Genomic DNA, 16,966 nt, shown 5'->3' on the forward strand with positions numbered 1-16,966 from the left:
GTCTGGGCCTGCAGCCTTGCAAGGGTTAACACGTTTAAATGTTTTACTCACCTCGGCTGCAGTGAAGGAGAGTCCGCATCGGGCCGTATCAGTGGCACTGTATTGTCCTCAAAGCGGGCAAAAAGTTATTTAGTCTGCCTGGGAGCAAGGCATCCTGGTCCGTGACTGGGCTCGTTTTCTTTTTGTAATCCGTGATTGACTGTAGACCCTGCCACATACCTCTTGTGTCTGAGCCGTTGAATTGCGATTCTACTTTGTCTCTATATTGACACTTAGCTTGTTTGATTGCCTTGCAGAGGGAATAGCTACACTGTTTTTATTCGGTCATGTTTCCGGTCACCTTGCCCTGATTAAAAGCAGTGGTTCGCGCTTTCAGTTTCACGCGAATGCTGCCATCAATCCACGGTTTCTGGTTTGGGAATGTTTTAATCGTTGCTATGGGAACGACATCTTCAACGCACGTTCTAATGAACTCGCTCACCGAATCAGCGTATTCGTCAATGTTGTTGTCTGACGCAATACGAAACATATCCCAGTCCACGTGATGGAAGCAGTCTTGGAGCGTGGAATCAGATTGGTCGGACAAGTGTTGAACAGACCTCAGCATGGGAGCTTCTTGTTTTAGCTTCTGTCTGTAGGCAGGGAGCAACAAAATGGAGTCGTGGTCAGCTTTTCCGAAAGGAGGGCAGGGGAGGGCCTTATATGCATCGCGGAAGTTAGAATAGCAACGATCCAAGGTTTTACCAGCCCTGGTTGCGCAATCGATATGCTGATACAATTTAGGGAGTCTTGTTTTCAGATTAGCCTTGTTAAAATCCCCAGCTACAATGAATGCAGCCTCAGGATATATGGATTCCAGTTTGCAAAGAGTCAAATAAAGTTTGTTCAGAGCCATCGATGTGTCTGCTTGGGGGGTGGAATATATACGGCTGTGATTATAATCAAAGAGAATTCCCTTGGTAGATAATGCGGTCGACATTTGATTGTGAGGAATTCTAAATCAGGTGAACAGAAGGACTTGAGTTCCTGTATGTTGTTGTGACCATACCACGTCTCATTAACCATAAAGCATACGCCCCGCCCCTCTTCTTACCATAAAGATGTTTATTTCTGTCGGTGCGATGCGTGGAGAAACCAGCTGGCTGCACCGACTCTACAATTTACTATGGCAAAAAAATTCAACATGTCAATTTAAGAATATTGTATTCTTTGCCTACTCACAAAGTATTACCAAAAGTACATATATTTCAAGGGACATAACACTGAGACCCCTGGACATGGGTGGGGGAATATTTGTGAAAAAAAAAAAGTAAGTGAACCCTTTGGAAATACCTGGATTTCTTTTTTTTAAATTCTTTTTTTTAATATTTAGTTTTTATTGTAGGAACATAAAGAAAGTACAAATAAAGCCAAATAAAAGAACAAAAAAAGATCTGGCAGTTACAGTGCACTTCATACCTTCATCATCATACCATCATATTAGTTACATTGACATCTTTGAATTAGACCTTTTCCAAGTACGAAACCCATTTTTCCCAGTATTCTTGACCTCTCTCCTGTTGAGTTCTTAAAGCAAAGGTCATACGCTCCATGTGGTGTATTTCTTCTACAATGTCTATCCATTGTGTCACTGTGGGAGGGTCTTTTTGTAGCCATTTCCTAGTGATAGCCTTTTTACTGGCTGCCAGTAGGACCTTCAAGAGGTACTTTTCTCTGTTGTGTAAGTCATCAGGTATTTCACCCATGTACAAAGAAATCAATGTTTGTTCTATGTCAAATCCCATTATTTTTCCAATGTTAGATCTTATTTCTCCCCAGTAAGTTTCGATTGTGGGGCAAGTCCAAAAGATATCAGACTGGTCCGCCCTCAATAGACCGCATTCTCTCCAACAAGGGTGTAGTGAGCCAGTCTGTTTGATTTCAGTTTAGGTGTTATGAAGAAACGTATAACATTCTTCCAACAGAATTCTCTCCATGACCTTGAGTTGGTGGAGCTTTGTTGAGTCTCTAATATGTTCAACCATGTTTCATCAGTTATTTCAATGTTAAGTTCCTCCTCCCATTTCTTTTTGAAATAGTTTGTAGAATGTTTCTTTGAGGATTGAATACCCAAGTAGAGATTTGTAATAGTTTTTTTGTTACTCCCCAAGTTGTATGCGTTAGTGAATACTTGGATTAATTTTGGAGGTGCTCGAGGGTCAGTCACTTATCTCCCTTAAGAAATAGTGTCGTACTTGTAGGTATCTGTAAAAATCTTGTTTATCCAAGCCATGTTTTTTACTTAGGTCCTGGAAGTTATCTAGGTTCCCATTCCTTATAATTGTACTGAATGATGTGATGCCTTTCTGCGTCCATTGTTTAAACCTGCTGTCCTGAGTTGCAGGGATGAAGCTGGGGTCGTATGTGGGCAAACTCAGCAATTTGATCTCTCTGTCTAAATTATTTAGCTTAACTACCCTAAACCATGTCTTCAGAGAGAAATTAATAGACTGATTTTGTCTATTGTATATTTATTTTACCATCTCCTTATTTCCCAGTACTGACTGTATGGGTATCTCTGTCAAAGTAGTCTCGATGTCTTTCCATTTGGATTCGTATTCTGAATTGCACCAACACACCAGGGGTCTCAATTGGGCTGACACATAATAATCTTTTAGGTTTGGTAAGGCCATACCCCCACAGTTTTTTGGTAACTGTAATGTTGTATATCTAGTTCTTGGTCTCTTACTGTTCCGTTTATCCCATTCCCTAAACTGGTTAGGCGGGATTTCTATGGGCAGTGATTGGAACAAATACAGTAACCTCGGCAGGATGTTCATTTTGATTGTTTCAATTGTACTACTAAGATCTAAGGGAAGTGAATTCCACCTGTCTAGGTCATCATATATTTTCTTGTTAATGTGATCGTAATTCATGCAATAAAGTTTGGGTATATCTTTTGGTAAATTTACTCCCAGATATTTAATGGATGATATAACGGTTCTCTTGTGGTGAAGGAGAGTCGGACCAAAATGCAGCGTGTAGATTGCGATCCATGTTTAATCAACAAACGTAAAAACACAAATCTAAATACAAACACTACAAAAACAACAAACGTAACAAAAACCGAAACAGCCCTATCTGGTGAAAACACAGAGACAGGAACAATCACCCACAAACACACAGTGAAACCCAGGCTACCTAAATATGGTTCCCAATCAGAGACAATGACTAACACCTGCCTCTGATTGAGAACCATATCAGGCCAGACATAGAAATAGACAAACTAGACAATGAAACATAGAATGCCCACTCAGCTCAAACCCTGACCAACCAAAACATAGAAATATACAAAGTAAACTATGGTCAGGGTGTGACAGATGAAGAGGTCCAGGTGAAGCTATACCTACTCTTCAGCTCTTCCTGTGGGGTATAATTATATACTAGGGTTTGGGTCTTGTGTACGTTAAGCACATACCCTGAATATGTTCCAAATGTTTGTAAAACATCCATCAATCTAGGTACACTTGAGCCTGGGTCTTTAAGGAATAACAGAACGTCATCAGCATACATGCATATCTTATGTTCACTGCCTCTTATTGTTATTCCCTCTAAGGTTGGGTCCTGTCTTATTGCCTGTACTAATGGTTCTAGGTACAAGGAGAAGAGCGTGGGTGAAAGATTATAGCCTTGTCTTGCCCCTCACTCTAATTTTAGCATTCGTGTCAAATGTTCATTTATCTTTATTCTAGCGGTCGGACATGAATACAGTGTTTTGATGCACTGTATCACTTCTTTGTTGAAACCAAATCTTTCCATAATTTGGAATAGGTAATCCCATCCCACTGAATCAAATGCTTTTTCTGCATCTAGGATGTTTAATATTGCACTTGTCTTATTCTGAGTAATGTGGTCCATGACATGTAGTGTTCTCCTTATATTGTCCTGTGTCTGCCTATTTTGTATGAAACCAGTTTGATCTCCGACGATCAATTCTGGGATTATGTTCTCCATTCTTTTGGCTATTATTGATGCATATGGTTTATAATCTGTGTTAAGAATTGCGATAGGTCTATATGAACTGTATTCTTTCTTATCTTTACCCTCTTTTGGGATTACTGATATGAGGGCCTCTCTCCATGACGGTGGGAGACCCCCCTCCCTCAGAGTCCAGTTAAAACAGGCCTTAAGTAGAGGTGCTAATTGTTCTCTGAAGGTCTTGAACCATTCTGAAGGGAAGCCATCAGTGCCTGGAGACTTTTTGGCTTTTTGCTGAGATATTGCTTTATTAATTTCTTCTGTGGATATTTCTGAAGTTAGTCTATCATTTTGCTCTGTCCCAATTGAGGGGAGATCGAGTGAGTTCAAAAAGTGCTCTATTGTCTGTGCATCTGCCTTCTCTGGTTGCTTGTACAGATTTGTGTAATATGATTCAAATGCATTCTGTATTTCATCTAATTTGCATGTGATCTTTTTTGTTTTGGGGTCTTTTATTTTGAAAATGGTATTCTGTGCTTGTTGAGTCTCCATGCTAGTAATTTGGTTGCCTTTGAGCCTGCTTCATAATATCGCTGTTTCAGGAAACTATGCTTTTTCTCTACTTCTTCTCTATAAATCTGATGAATTTCCTGTTTTACCTTTTGAATCAAAACTTTATATTTCTTGAGGAAAGAGGATTGTTTGTGTGAGCCAAACTTTTTTATCTATATATTTATTTTTGGCAGGGAAATTTGCACTGACACTTAATGTTAGCTTGATGGCTATTCGTTTTTACCAATTTATGGTACAATGTTATTTGAAATTGTATTAAAAAATATATATATAATTTAGGTCAACCACTTGCGTGGTGCAAAGGACTGTTTTTATTTGCAACTAGTAAGATTTTTGATTTAATTGATTTTATTAGGATCTCTTTTAGTCCCCATTTGAACTAATCTTCCAAGAGTCCTTAACATTAAAATACAATTTATAATACAAACACACTTTCACATATAACACACTATTACAAACATACATAATACACTAGCATAATGACCCAATAAATACTCAATCTAAAGAAATATTGATTCTTCATCTACTATAGTCCCAAAACATTTCTATATACTATATTTAAAATGTTTTTAAATAATGTTTAAACGTATATATTGAAAGGTTTCTAGTTTGCTCAGTTAATTTATTCCATTTCTTTATTGCTCTAAATCGAAATGTTCTTTTTGTGAGACCCTGATTCATGTGAACGTATACAAGTTTAATATTCTTCATATAGTCACCGTGATAGTAAATGTCCATTTCTGTTTTTTCTATTAATGCCAGGTCGAAACCGTAATATTTTTAAGAGACCGGAATGAGGTCCTTAGTTTCGGCTTGGAAAATTAATATCGGTAAGTCAGTCTTATTTCAAATCAAATCAAATCAAATTTATTTATATAGCCCTTCGTACATCAGCTGATATCTCAAAGTGCTGTACAGAAACCCAGCCTAAAACCCCAAACAGCAAGCAATGCAGGTGTAGAAGCACGGTGGCTAGGAAAAACTCCCTAGAAAGGCCAAAACCTAGGAAGAAACCTAGAGAGGAACCAGGCTATGTGGGGTGGCCAGTCCTCTTCTGGCTGTGCCGGGTGGAGATTATAACAGAACATGGCCAAGATGTTCAAATGTTCATAAATGACCAGCATGGTCCAATAATAATAAGGCAGAACAGTTGAAACTGGAGCAGCATCACAGCCAGGTGGACTGGGGACAGCAAGGAGTCATCATGTCAGGTAGTCCTGAGGCATGGTCCTAGGGCTCAGGTCCTCCGAGAGAGAGAAAGAAAGAGAGAATTAGAGAGAGCACCCTTAAATTCACACAGGACACCGAATAGGACAGGAGAAGTACTCCAGATATAACAAACTGACCCTAGCCCCCCAACACATAAACTACTGCAGCATAAATACTGGAGGCTGAGACAGGAGGGGTCAGGAGACACTGTGGCCCCATCCGAGGACACCCCCGGACAGGGCCAAACAGGAAGGATATAACCCCACTCACTTTGCCAAAGCACAGCCCCCACACCACTAGAGGGATATCTTCAACCACCAACTTACCATCCTGAGACAAGCCTGAGTATAGCCCACAAAGATCTCCGCCACGGCACAACCCAAGGGGGGGGGGCGCCAACCCAGACAGGATGATCACATCAGTGACTCAACCCACTCAGGTGACGCACCCCTCCCAGGGACGGTATGAAAGAGCCCCAGTAAGCCAGTGACTCAGCCCCTGTAAATGGGTTAGAGGCAGAGAATCCCAGTGGAAAGAGGGGAACCGGCCAGGCAGAGACAGCAAGGGCGGTTCGTTGCTCCAGAGCCTTTCCGTTCACCTTCCCACTCCTGGGCCAGACTACACTCAATCATATGACCCACTGAAGAGATGAGTCTTCAGTAAAGACTTAAAGGTTGAGACCGAGTTTGCGTCTCTGACATGGGTAGGCAGACCGTTCCATAAAAATGGAGCTCTATAGGAGAAAGCCCTGCCTCCAGCTGTTTGCTTAGAAATTCTAGGGACAATTAGGAGGCCTGCGTCTTGTGACCGTAGTGTACGTGTAGGTATGTACGGCAGGACCAAATCAGAGAGATAGGTAGGAGCAAGCCCATATAATGCTTTGTAGGTTAGCAGTAAATCCTTGAAATCAGCCCTTGCTTTGACAGGAAGCCAGTGTAGGGAGGCTAGCACTGGAATAATATGATCACATTTTTTGGTTCAAGTCAGGATTCTAGCAGCCGTATTTAACACTAACTGAAGTTTATTTAGTGCTTTAAAGTAGAGCATTGCAGTAGTCTAACCTAGAAGTGACAAAAGCATCGATTAATTTTTCTGCATCATTTTTGGACAGAAAGTTTCTGATTTTTGCAATGTTACGTGGATGGAAAAAAACTGTCCTTGAAACAGTCTTGATATGTTCGTCAAAAGAGAAATCAGGGTCCAGAGTAAAGCCGAGGTCCATCACAGTTTTATTTGAGACGACTACAACCATTAAGATTAATTGTCAGATTCAACAGAAGATCTCTTTGTTTCTTGGGACCTAGAACAAGCGTCTCTGTTTTGTCCGATTTTAAAAGTACACACTTTTCAACAACCTTTGACACCACAGATAGTATACTAATGGGCCTGTAGTTACTCACGTCAGCAGGGCCTCCTGATTTAAAGATGGCCGTTATTATGGCCAACTTCCATACCCTTGGAAACACCCCAAGACCAATAGATGTGTTGGTGACCTTAGTAATGGGGCCAATGAGTGACTCTTTGTAGTTTTTAAGCAAAGTAGAGTCCAGCCTAAACACATATTTGGCTTTAGAGTTCTTTAGTAAGCTAATCACCTTGTTCACCTTTGACTCAGAAACCTCCCTTATGATGAAGACAGGTTGAGCGTCATTCACTAGCACTGAGCACAAGAAACCAGTAGAGGGATTCTGTGTCAGTACCCTGACAGAGTCAATAAAGTAGGAATTGAAGGCTATTGCTATTTTGACTGAATCCTGTGTTAGATTGTTATTCACCATGATTTCTAGTCTTTTTGCAGTGTTACTATGGTCTTTCCTGTTAACTTTTTAGTTTCTCCCAGGTCAGTTTAGAATTTCCCCTTTCTTCACCAATTATGTTAATCATTTTTTTTGCCTTGGTCTGTCTGATTTCTTTCATCACCTTATTTCTCAACATGGTAAACCTACGTCTGTCATGCTCTTCCTGTCGCACACTTGCCTTTTATAAAGGCTAACTACACCCCAAAATTGATAGGTCTTCATTTTTTCCCTGACCTCAAAAGTGGTTTCCTGCTAGGGTTTTAAACGTTGTCGTGGACATAGCACATCCAATCGTGTTATGTTTCTATTAAAAAGGTGTACTTTTGACAGCGAAAACCTGCAGAAACAGGGACAAATGGTCAACGGGAAATGTAAACAGAGAATAGGGGGAATTGTTTTGGGGGGGGGAAATCAGGCAAAACATTGAATGGATTTTACAGGGCCCTAATGGACTACAGACATTGACAGTCTCCTAGCCTAAAAACAAATGCTGAATGCACTGCCTAGATTGAGGGAAACGCACTGTCCATTATTTGATTTGATCAGGGCAGGGAAGCACTAACAAACTGCATTTAGTCCAATAAAAAGACAACATTATTAGGGTGATAAATAAAAGGCAGAACGCTTACAGCACCTGGTATTCCCAGGCGGTCTCCCATCCAAGTACTAACCAGGCCCGACCCTGCTTAGCTTCCGAGATCGGGCGCATTTTTAAAATATATATATTTTATTATATAAAAAAAACACAATATTTACAACATTCAGGCAACAAAAAAGGATGAACAATTCACCCTTTACAAAATCAGAAGAAAAAAGTTTTGAAAAGTAAAGAAAAACAATTAACACAATTATCCACTAAAACCAATTAATAATTAAATACAAGTTTTCCATATGACAGAATTTCAATAAAAGTACTCCCCCACACAAACAGTTTTTCAACATTGCCTCCACCGTATCTGTAAGGGTTTTCCTGTGGTGAAGGAGAGGCGGACCAAAGCGCAGCGTGGTTATTTTGATTCATGTTTTAATAAATCACTTCACATGAACAAACTAACCAACTAACCAACTAACCAACTAACCAACTAACTAACTAACTAACTAACTAACAAAAACAAGAAACATGAAAACCCAAAACAGTCCTATCTGGTGCAAAACACAGAGACAGGAACAATCACCCACAAACACACAGTGAAACCCAGGCTACCTAAGTATGATTCTCAATCAGAGACAACTAATGACACCTGCCTCTGATTGAGAACCATACTAGGCCGAAACATAGAAATATCCAAATCATAGAAAAACAAACATAGACTGCCCACCCCAACTCACGCCCTGACCATACTAAATAATGACAAAACAAAGGAAATAAAGGTCAGAACGTGACAGTATCTTTATATTATCTCTATATCTTTCTCTAAAATACTCCTTAAAAAAAACTCCACACTCACAATTTTCCCTTCATAATGACCTAAATTCCTTCTTAATCTCATTGCATATCTAGCATGACTTAGTACAAAATTCACCAAATTAAAATTTAAAACGTTACTTTTCCCATTTAAACCAAAAAGAAACAACCTCCTCCACCCCAGTAAAAATCTCTTCTCCCCAATGTTTTACTAAAAGCCCTTTTAAAAACGAGTGGAAAATGTTCCACCCCCGTACCACAAATATCACATTCTCTTTTAATATCCCTATTTATTTGATGCAAAACCACATTTGTAAAAATCCTATTATGTTTCAATTTAAAATCATTGTCTTCACATTCTATAAATTACTTTCATAATATAAAACTGGTAAAACCCTAGATCTTTTGACCACCTCTTTATTTATTAAAATCACCCACTCCCCAGGAATACATCCTGTACATATTCTCCACAGTAGTTTTACTTATCTCTTCATCTACTTCAACCACATTATCATATATTGCCTGAAATGGAAGGAACGCAGGAATTACCTCATGTTATGTCACCTATCTGCCTCTTCCCAGCCCTCATAAAATATTTACAAAACGTAAATCATGAATTATTACAAAAACAATAATCTAACAAAAATTTAAAAATATTTGACTGATTTAAAATGTTTTCTAAAATAAGGACATTCATACGACAAACTCAAAGAATATGGCTGCCTAAAAATGGTTCCCAATCAGAGACAACGATAAACACCTGCCTCTGATTGAGAACCAAACAGCCAAATGCCACACCCTGGCCTGACCCAATACATGAAGAAAAAACACTTAGACCAGGGCGTTGGAACCCCCCAAGGTGCGGACTCTAAGGCACCTCAAAACAATAGGGAGGGTCCGGGTGGGCATCAAAACATTTAAGCACGTGGAACCCACTCAGTTAATGTCTTAGTCCCCTCTATCGTCCCTGGATCAGAGTCCTCACCCAGTGAAAGCTCAGGTATGAGAGAAAGCTCAGGAGTGAGGGAAAGCTCTAGATCTCCAGATCCTGGCTGGCTATCAGCAGATCCTGGCTGATCTCGGATCTGGCGGATCCTGGCCGACTGGCGGATCTGGCCGACTGGCAGATCCTGGCCGACTTCAGTTCTGGCTGACTGGCAGATCTGGAAGAGTCTGGTTGACTGGCAGATCTGGTCTGGTTGACTGGCAGATCTGGAAGAGTCTGGTTGACTGGCGGATCTGGAAGAGTCTGGTTGACTGGCATCTGGAAGAGTCTGGTTGACTGGCGGATCTGGAAGAGTCTGGTTGACTGGCGGATCTGGAAGAGTCTGGTTGACTGGCGGATCTGGAAGAGTCTGGTTGACTGGCGGATCTGACTGGCGGATCTGGAAAGTCTGGTTGACTGGCGGATCAGTCTGGTTGACCAGATCTGGAAAGTCTGGCTGACTGGCGGATCTGGAAGAGTCTGGCACTGGCGGATCTGGAAGAGTCTGGCGGATCTGGAAAGTCTTGTTCTGGCGGATCTGGAAGAGTCTGGCACTGGCGGATCTGGAAGAGTCTTGACTGGCGGATCCTGGCAGACTGAAAATCTGGCTGCTCCATGCTGACTGGCGGTTCTGGCTGCTCCACGCTGACTGGCGGATCTGGCCGCTCCATTGTAGGCTGACAGCTCTGGCGGCTCCGTGCAGACTGGCAGCTCCTTGCAGACTGGCAGCTCCTTACAGACTGGCAGCTTTACAGACTGGCAGCTCCTTGCAGACTGGCAGCTCCTTGCAGACTGACAGCTCCGTGCAGACTGACAGCTCGGGCTGCTTCATGCAGACTGACAGCTCTGGCTGCTCCATGCAGACTGACAGCTCTGGCTGCTCCATGCAAAAGCTCCTTGCAGACTGACAGCTCTGGCTGTTCCATGCAGACTGGCAGCTCTGGCTGCTTGCAGACTGACATCTCTGGCTGCTCCATGCAGACTGACATCTCTGGCTGCTCCATGCAGACTGACAAGGCTGCTCAATACAGACTGACAGCTCAGGCTGCTCCATGCAGGCTGGCAGCTCTGGCTGCTCCATGCAGACTGACAGCTCCTTGCAGACTGACATCTCTGGCTGCTCCATGCAGACTGACAGCTCTGGCTGCTCCATGCAGCTGGCAGCTCTGGCTGCTCCATGCAGGCTGGCAGCTCTGGCTGCTCCATGCAGGCTGGCAGCTCTGGCTGCTCCATGCAGGCTGGCAGCTCTGGCTGCTCCATGCAGGCTGGCAGCTCTGGCTGCTCCATGCAGGCTGGCAGCTCTGGCTGCTCCATGCAGGCTGGCAGCTCTGGCTGCCCTGAACAGGCAGGAGACTCCAGCAGCGCCAGCGCTGAACAGGCGGGAGATTCCGGCAGCGCAGGAGAGGAGAAAGGCTCCGACAGCGCTGGAGATGCGGGAGACTCCGACAGCGCAGGAGAGGCGAGGCGCACTGTAGGCCTGATGCGTGGTCTGGTACTGGTGGTACTGGACCGAGGACATGCACAGGAAGCCTGGTGCGGGGAGCTGCTACCGGAGGGCTGGGGTGTGGAGGTGGTACTGGATAGACCGGACCGTGCAGGCCCTCTTGAGCACCGAGCCTGCCCAACCTTACCTGTCGATGCCCACTCTAGCCCCATACGAGGAGCTGGAATATACCGCACCGGGCTATGCACCCGCACTGGGGACACTGTGCGCACCACTGCATAACACGGGGCCTGCCCGGTCTCTCTAGCCCCCGGTAAGCACAGGGAGTTTGCGCAGGTCTCCTACCTGGCAATATCCCTGTGAGCCCCCAAGACATTTTTGGGGCTGACTGACCGCTGGCTTCCTTGCCAACCGTGTTCCCTTATCGCCGGCTCCTCTCTCCGGCTGCCTCTGCTCTCCTAAGTGCCTCCATGTTCCCATGGAAGGCGATTTGGATCTCCTCCCATGTAGCAAACCCTTGCCATCCAATATAGTCGTCCCATGTCCAATCCTCATTGCGCCGCTGTTGCTGCCTTTGTTGCTTCTCCTGCGGCTCCTGCCTGTTGACACGCTGCTTGGTCCGTTTGTGGTGGGTGATTCTGTTACGGTTCTCTTGGTGTCAGCCCTCATAAAATATTTACAAAACATCATATTATTACACTTTATCTTTGGATTTAAAAATAAAATATTGACTGATTTAAAATATTTTCTAAAATGGTACATTCATAATAACTATTTGCTAAAAACTGCCCCCAAGCCTCAAACACTTCTCTATTAAAAAAGGTATATTACCTAACATTTCCTTCATACTCCTCAATAAACCATTGTCCCCCATCCTCTAAGGCAGTGTCAGGGAGAGGCAAGAAGTTTACAGGCATTATCAGATTACGGTGGACCGTTTTCTCCTGTCCAGTCGACATGTTCTGTATCTTGAAGATGTGGACGTCACTATTCTTCTCTGTAACAATTTTGAGGTTGTTCTCCCAGCGATCCGCCAGCTTCCTCTTTCCACGTTCACCCTTATTCGCCAGTAGCACCCGATCACCGATCTCCACTGGAGCTCCTCTGATCTTCCTGTTGTAGAGGCCCGCATGACTCTTCAGCTGTTTGGTTGCCAACACCTGTATCTCCATGGCCTCCCTCAGGTCTCTCGTCAGGGACTTGATGTACTCGTCATAGTCTACAACATCTGAGTCTTGTAGCGCCGTACCAAACATCATGTCGATAGGCAGATGTGGGGTTCTCCCAAACATCAACTGGAAAGGGGCGTGGCCCGTGGTTTCATGGACTGTACAGTTGTAGGCGAAGGTTAACGACTTCAGCTTCCGTGGCCACCTGTGCTTCGCTCTCGTAGGTAAAGCCCTGATCATGTTTCCCAGCATTCTATTGAACCTTTCGACTCCCTCGTTCCCCATCGGATGGTAGGGAGTTGTGTGCGACTCCTGCAGCACTCAACAACTCAGCAGTCAATTTACTTTCAAAGTTGGCCTCTTGGTCAGAGTGGATACAACGAGGAAAACCATACACACAGAAGATGTTGTTCCACAGCTGAAGGGCCACTGCTTTAGCTGATTGGTTCGGACACAAGAAGGCATGGGCCATCTTAGTAAAATGATCAGTGACGACCAGAACATCCAAGGACTTGTTGGAGTCTTCAGCAGACCAGAAGTCCACACACACCAACTTGAGGGGCTCAGTCGTGATGTTTTCCAGTGGAGCTCTGGCCTACTGGCTTACTGAACACACACCTCTTGCAGGTCTTGACATACTCTCTCACATCCGACTCCAGACCATGTCAGAAGAACCTCTGTCTTGTCAAGTACAACATCCACTGTTGCCCCTGATGACCGGCTGGTTTTTACTACATGAATTCTCAAGCAACTCAATGTTATTGTTGATACCCATCTCAAAGCTGCCGTCTATGAGTCCGATGAGAGAGCTGGACAGGTCAAAGTGTCTCTCTGAGTGATGGCACTCTTCATGTAGGTCCCTGACAGAGCTTTGGTGAAGGAGGCGAACTACAGGGCCACGATGAACTGCTGACAAACACAAGAGAGAGAACATTAGTGTGTGTTTGTCCGTGTGTATGTGCATGTGTGGATGCGTGTGCAGACAGAGTACATGTGTAGCTGAGGTGGCCTGCAATAGTAAAAAGTCTGCAAAGTTCTGCCGCTTTCTTTATTTTGAAGAATATTTTTTTTCTCTTGTTCAATTATCTATTTTCTTGTTAGTACTTTGAAAATATTCACATCAAACAAGTGCACACTTTAAATTAAACAACATAAATGCACTTTACCTAAAGCAGAATTAAAAAATGTTCCACAAATAACCCTGTCTTAGTGTACGGTTTCACATGAAAACCACAATGTATTCCACATTCATACAATAGAAACACCTATATATGAAACCATAAATAACTGAATGTTTTTCTATATACCGCTACCTCTATAGAAAAGTGACAACATTACATTCAGCTTTAAGATAGTGGCACCTCCAGAAAATCGTCTCTCTCTCACTGTATGCACTAAAAGTCCACCAGACTGAGCGTGCTCGGCCAGTTTACCAGCTAGTGAGCACAATTTTACACAAAACAACCAATAACATCTAAAACCAACTCAGAAATCCCTAACAAATGGATTCTTGATAAAAAATCTCCTAGACAAAATCCAGTACAAGTCAGCTACTCAGTAAACATAGTCTCTGTGACTCGTAAATGTTTTTTTTTTACCTCAGCTAGCATCAAGCTAACATATACTCTCACTCAATGTAAATCACCTTCTTCTCTCACTCAGTTCGACACAAAGCCAAAACAAAACCTTTCCTAACGTGATAATATCTGGACAAAGTTGTTAAATAGCATGTTATTACATATTGTGTATATATTTGAACGTTTGAAGTGCTGTTACATACCTGTAATAGTAAAAGAACTGACACAGTTTACCTCTGTAAAGTTCTGGTCCTTATTCTGCAGAATGGTGAGCGCTTGGCCAGAACTTAATGTTTCTCCTGCTACAACAGTGCAACAGCGCCATCTATTGGCCTGATGGACTGCTAACGCTAAAGTATGTAGAAAATCCCATTAAGATTCATTAAGACAAATACAGAAACAATTAGGGGGGATAAATAATAAATGGGTGTCTGTTTTTAGTGACTTTGTTTTCAACCCATTACACATGCACAATCATACATGTGCATTTAAAGCATTATTAAGATCCTTGAGTGTGGAACTGCAGGGTGTTTACGCAAAAAACACATGAATTTCACATGAACACGGGAAGTGTACCAAAAACATGTTTTAATGTAATCTTATGTGAAGATAATGTGATAACATGTCAAGCAACATGTGATTACATTAAACTACACATGTGAAAATGTGATCACGTTGTGTTCCAAAATGTAATTTGTGCTCACATAAAATGTAAGTTGAAATCATGTGGTTTTTCTGTAAGGGCAGGAATATAAGATGCATTTTGATGTGACATGATGTTACATGATCTTGAAAATGCAATGTTCTTTGAGGTTCTTCCATGTTCCTTTCCATGTATTTTCCATTTTACTTTCCCTCAGTCCTTTTCACTTTCCTTGTCAAAACAAGCTCTGTCCCCGTCAAGACTTATTCAGCTTCTGATGGATTTTAAACCATTCAACAAATAGTTTTATAATGAAGAGTAGACCCAAGTAAACACCCTGGATTCTTTACACACACATTGAAAGGCAAAAATCTTGAATTTGGACTCATCAGACCAAAGCACGGATTTCCACCAGTCTAAGGTCCATTGCTCGTGTTTCTGGGCCCAAACAAGTCTTCTTATTTTTGGTGTCCGTCCTTTAGTAGTGGTTTCAATGGAGCACAATTTGACCATGAAAGTCTGATTCACGCAGTCTCCTCTGAACAGTGCATGTTGAGATGTGTGTGTTTCTTGAACTCTGTGAAGAATTTATTTGGGCTCCAATCTGAGGTGCAGTTCACTCTACTGAATTTATCCTCTGCAGCAAAGGTAACTCTGGGTCTTCCTCATGAGAGCCAGTTTCATCATTGCGCTTCATGGTTTTTGCGACTGCACTAGAAGAAACTTTCAAAGTTCTTAAAATGTTCCGTATTGACTGACCTTCATGTCTTTAGTAATGATGGGATGTTGTTTCTCTTTGCTTATTTGAGCTGTTCTTGGCATAAAATGGACGTGGTCTTTTACCAAATAGGGATATCTTCTGTAAACCATCCTTACCTTGTCACAACACAACCTGTTGGCTCAAACGCTTTAAGAAGGAATGAAATTCCACAAATTAACTTTTAAGAAGGTACACCTGTTAATTGAAAAACATTCCAGGTGACTACCTCATGAAAAGGTTGGAGAGAATGCCAAGAGTGTGCAAAGTGGTCAAGGAAAAGGATGGCTACTTCGAAGATTCTCAAATATAAAATATATTTTGATTTGTTTAACACTTTTTGCTTACTACATGATTCCAATTGTGCTATTTCATAGTTTTGATGTCTTCACTATTATTCTACAATGTAAGCAATTGTAAAATTAAAGAAAAACCCTTAAATGAGTAGGTGTGTCCAGACTTTTGACTGGTACTGTATATATTGTGGTAATGCAAATATGGTACAATCCAAGGGTGCAAAGCTTTTGGAGACTTACCCAGAAAGACTCACAGCTTTAATCGCTGCCAAAGGTGATTCTAACATGTATTGTGAATACTTATGTAAATTAGATATTTCTGTTTTTCATTTTCAATACATTTGAAAAAAACCTTTTAAACATGTTTTCACTTTGTCATTATGGGGTGTTGTCTGTAGCTGGGTGAGATGATAAAAAACTATAATTTAATCCATTTGGAATTCAGGCTGTAAGAAAACAAAATGAGGAATAAGTTAAGGGGTATGAACACTTTCTGAAGGCACTGTATATCTGCAAGAAAGTGATAAATGAGCGACTCTTTGAAAGGGGGTCATATATACATTGCCTTATTAAAAAGAAAAAGAAAAGCTATCGTGCTATAATCGGCATAGTTTCTCAGACCAAATCTTCATTCTGGTTTAAACAAAGCAATCTGATCATACTCCAGTAAAATACACGCTACAGGGAATTCCCCCAAAAAATGGCTTCTGCAAAGCACATATACATTGTCCAATCAACATCCACACATTGATTTCATTCTTCGGGTCTTTATTCAAACACAAACACACGTGGAATAAAATTATCTTTCAGTGTCTTGTTGCAGGTTGTGCAATGTTCGAAAGTGTGTGAGAGATTAGCATTAACGTGTGTGTATGTGTGTGTGTGGGGTCAAGTTTGGACGGTCGTACATATGCAAATAGGCAAGACTGTATATTTCAGGTCCATGGACAGCAGCAATATCGGCATAGCGATATCTGTCATTCAGCACCACATGACAGTAGAAAGCGGCCATCTCATGTGAAGTTGGCGCTGGGGAAATCCCATGTAATGAGAAACGAGGCCTAGGAGGCAAAAAGACTGAAGGAGAAGACTCCCACAAGAACTCTATGCTAAACTGTTCTGCCACATTCACTTCAAATGTTATATCTTTCG

The 16,966-nt window shown here is 42.1% G+C and overlaps 1 protein-coding gene across 4 annotated transcripts; it reads right to left on the minus strand.

The window, feature by feature from the left end:
- Positions 1-12,107: 12,107 nt before the first annotated feature.
- LOC121844379 lies at positions 12,108-14,454 on the minus strand. Of its 4 annotated transcripts, none has more exons than XM_042314407.1 (2): positions 14,353-14,454; positions 12,108-13,447 (listed from the first exon to the last, which is right to left on the minus strand). In XM_042314407.1, the coding sequence occupies exon 2, from the start codon at positions 12,824-12,826 to the stop codon at positions 12,200-12,202; it is 627 nt and encodes a 208-aa protein (XP_042170341.1). In that variant the 5' UTR covers positions 12,827-13,447; positions 14,353-14,454; the 3' UTR covers positions 12,108-12,199. The 4 variants fall into 4 exon arrangements, with proteins under 4 accessions (XP_042170341.1, XP_042170342.1, XP_042170340.1 ...); XM_042314408.1 differs by having other exon boundaries at positions 12,108-13,450; XM_042314406.1 differs by having other exon boundaries at positions 14,322-14,454.
- Positions 14,455-16,966: the final 2,512 nt, after the last annotated feature.

Source organism: Oncorhynchus tshawytscha, unplaced genomic scaffold (genome assembly GCF_018296145.1).
Source record: "Oncorhynchus tshawytscha isolate Ot180627B unplaced genomic scaffold, Otsh_v2.0 Un_contig_4824_pilon_pilon, whole genome shotgun sequence".
Classification (NCBI taxonomy): Eukaryota; Metazoa; Chordata; class Actinopteri; order Salmoniformes; family Salmonidae; genus Oncorhynchus; species Oncorhynchus tshawytscha.

Excerpts from the sequence above, each read along its gene's own strand:
- LOC121844379 (XM_042314407.1), bottom strand. The coding sequence starts at position 12,826 with ATGGGGAACGAGGGAGTCGAAAGGTTCAATAGAATGCTGGGAAACATG.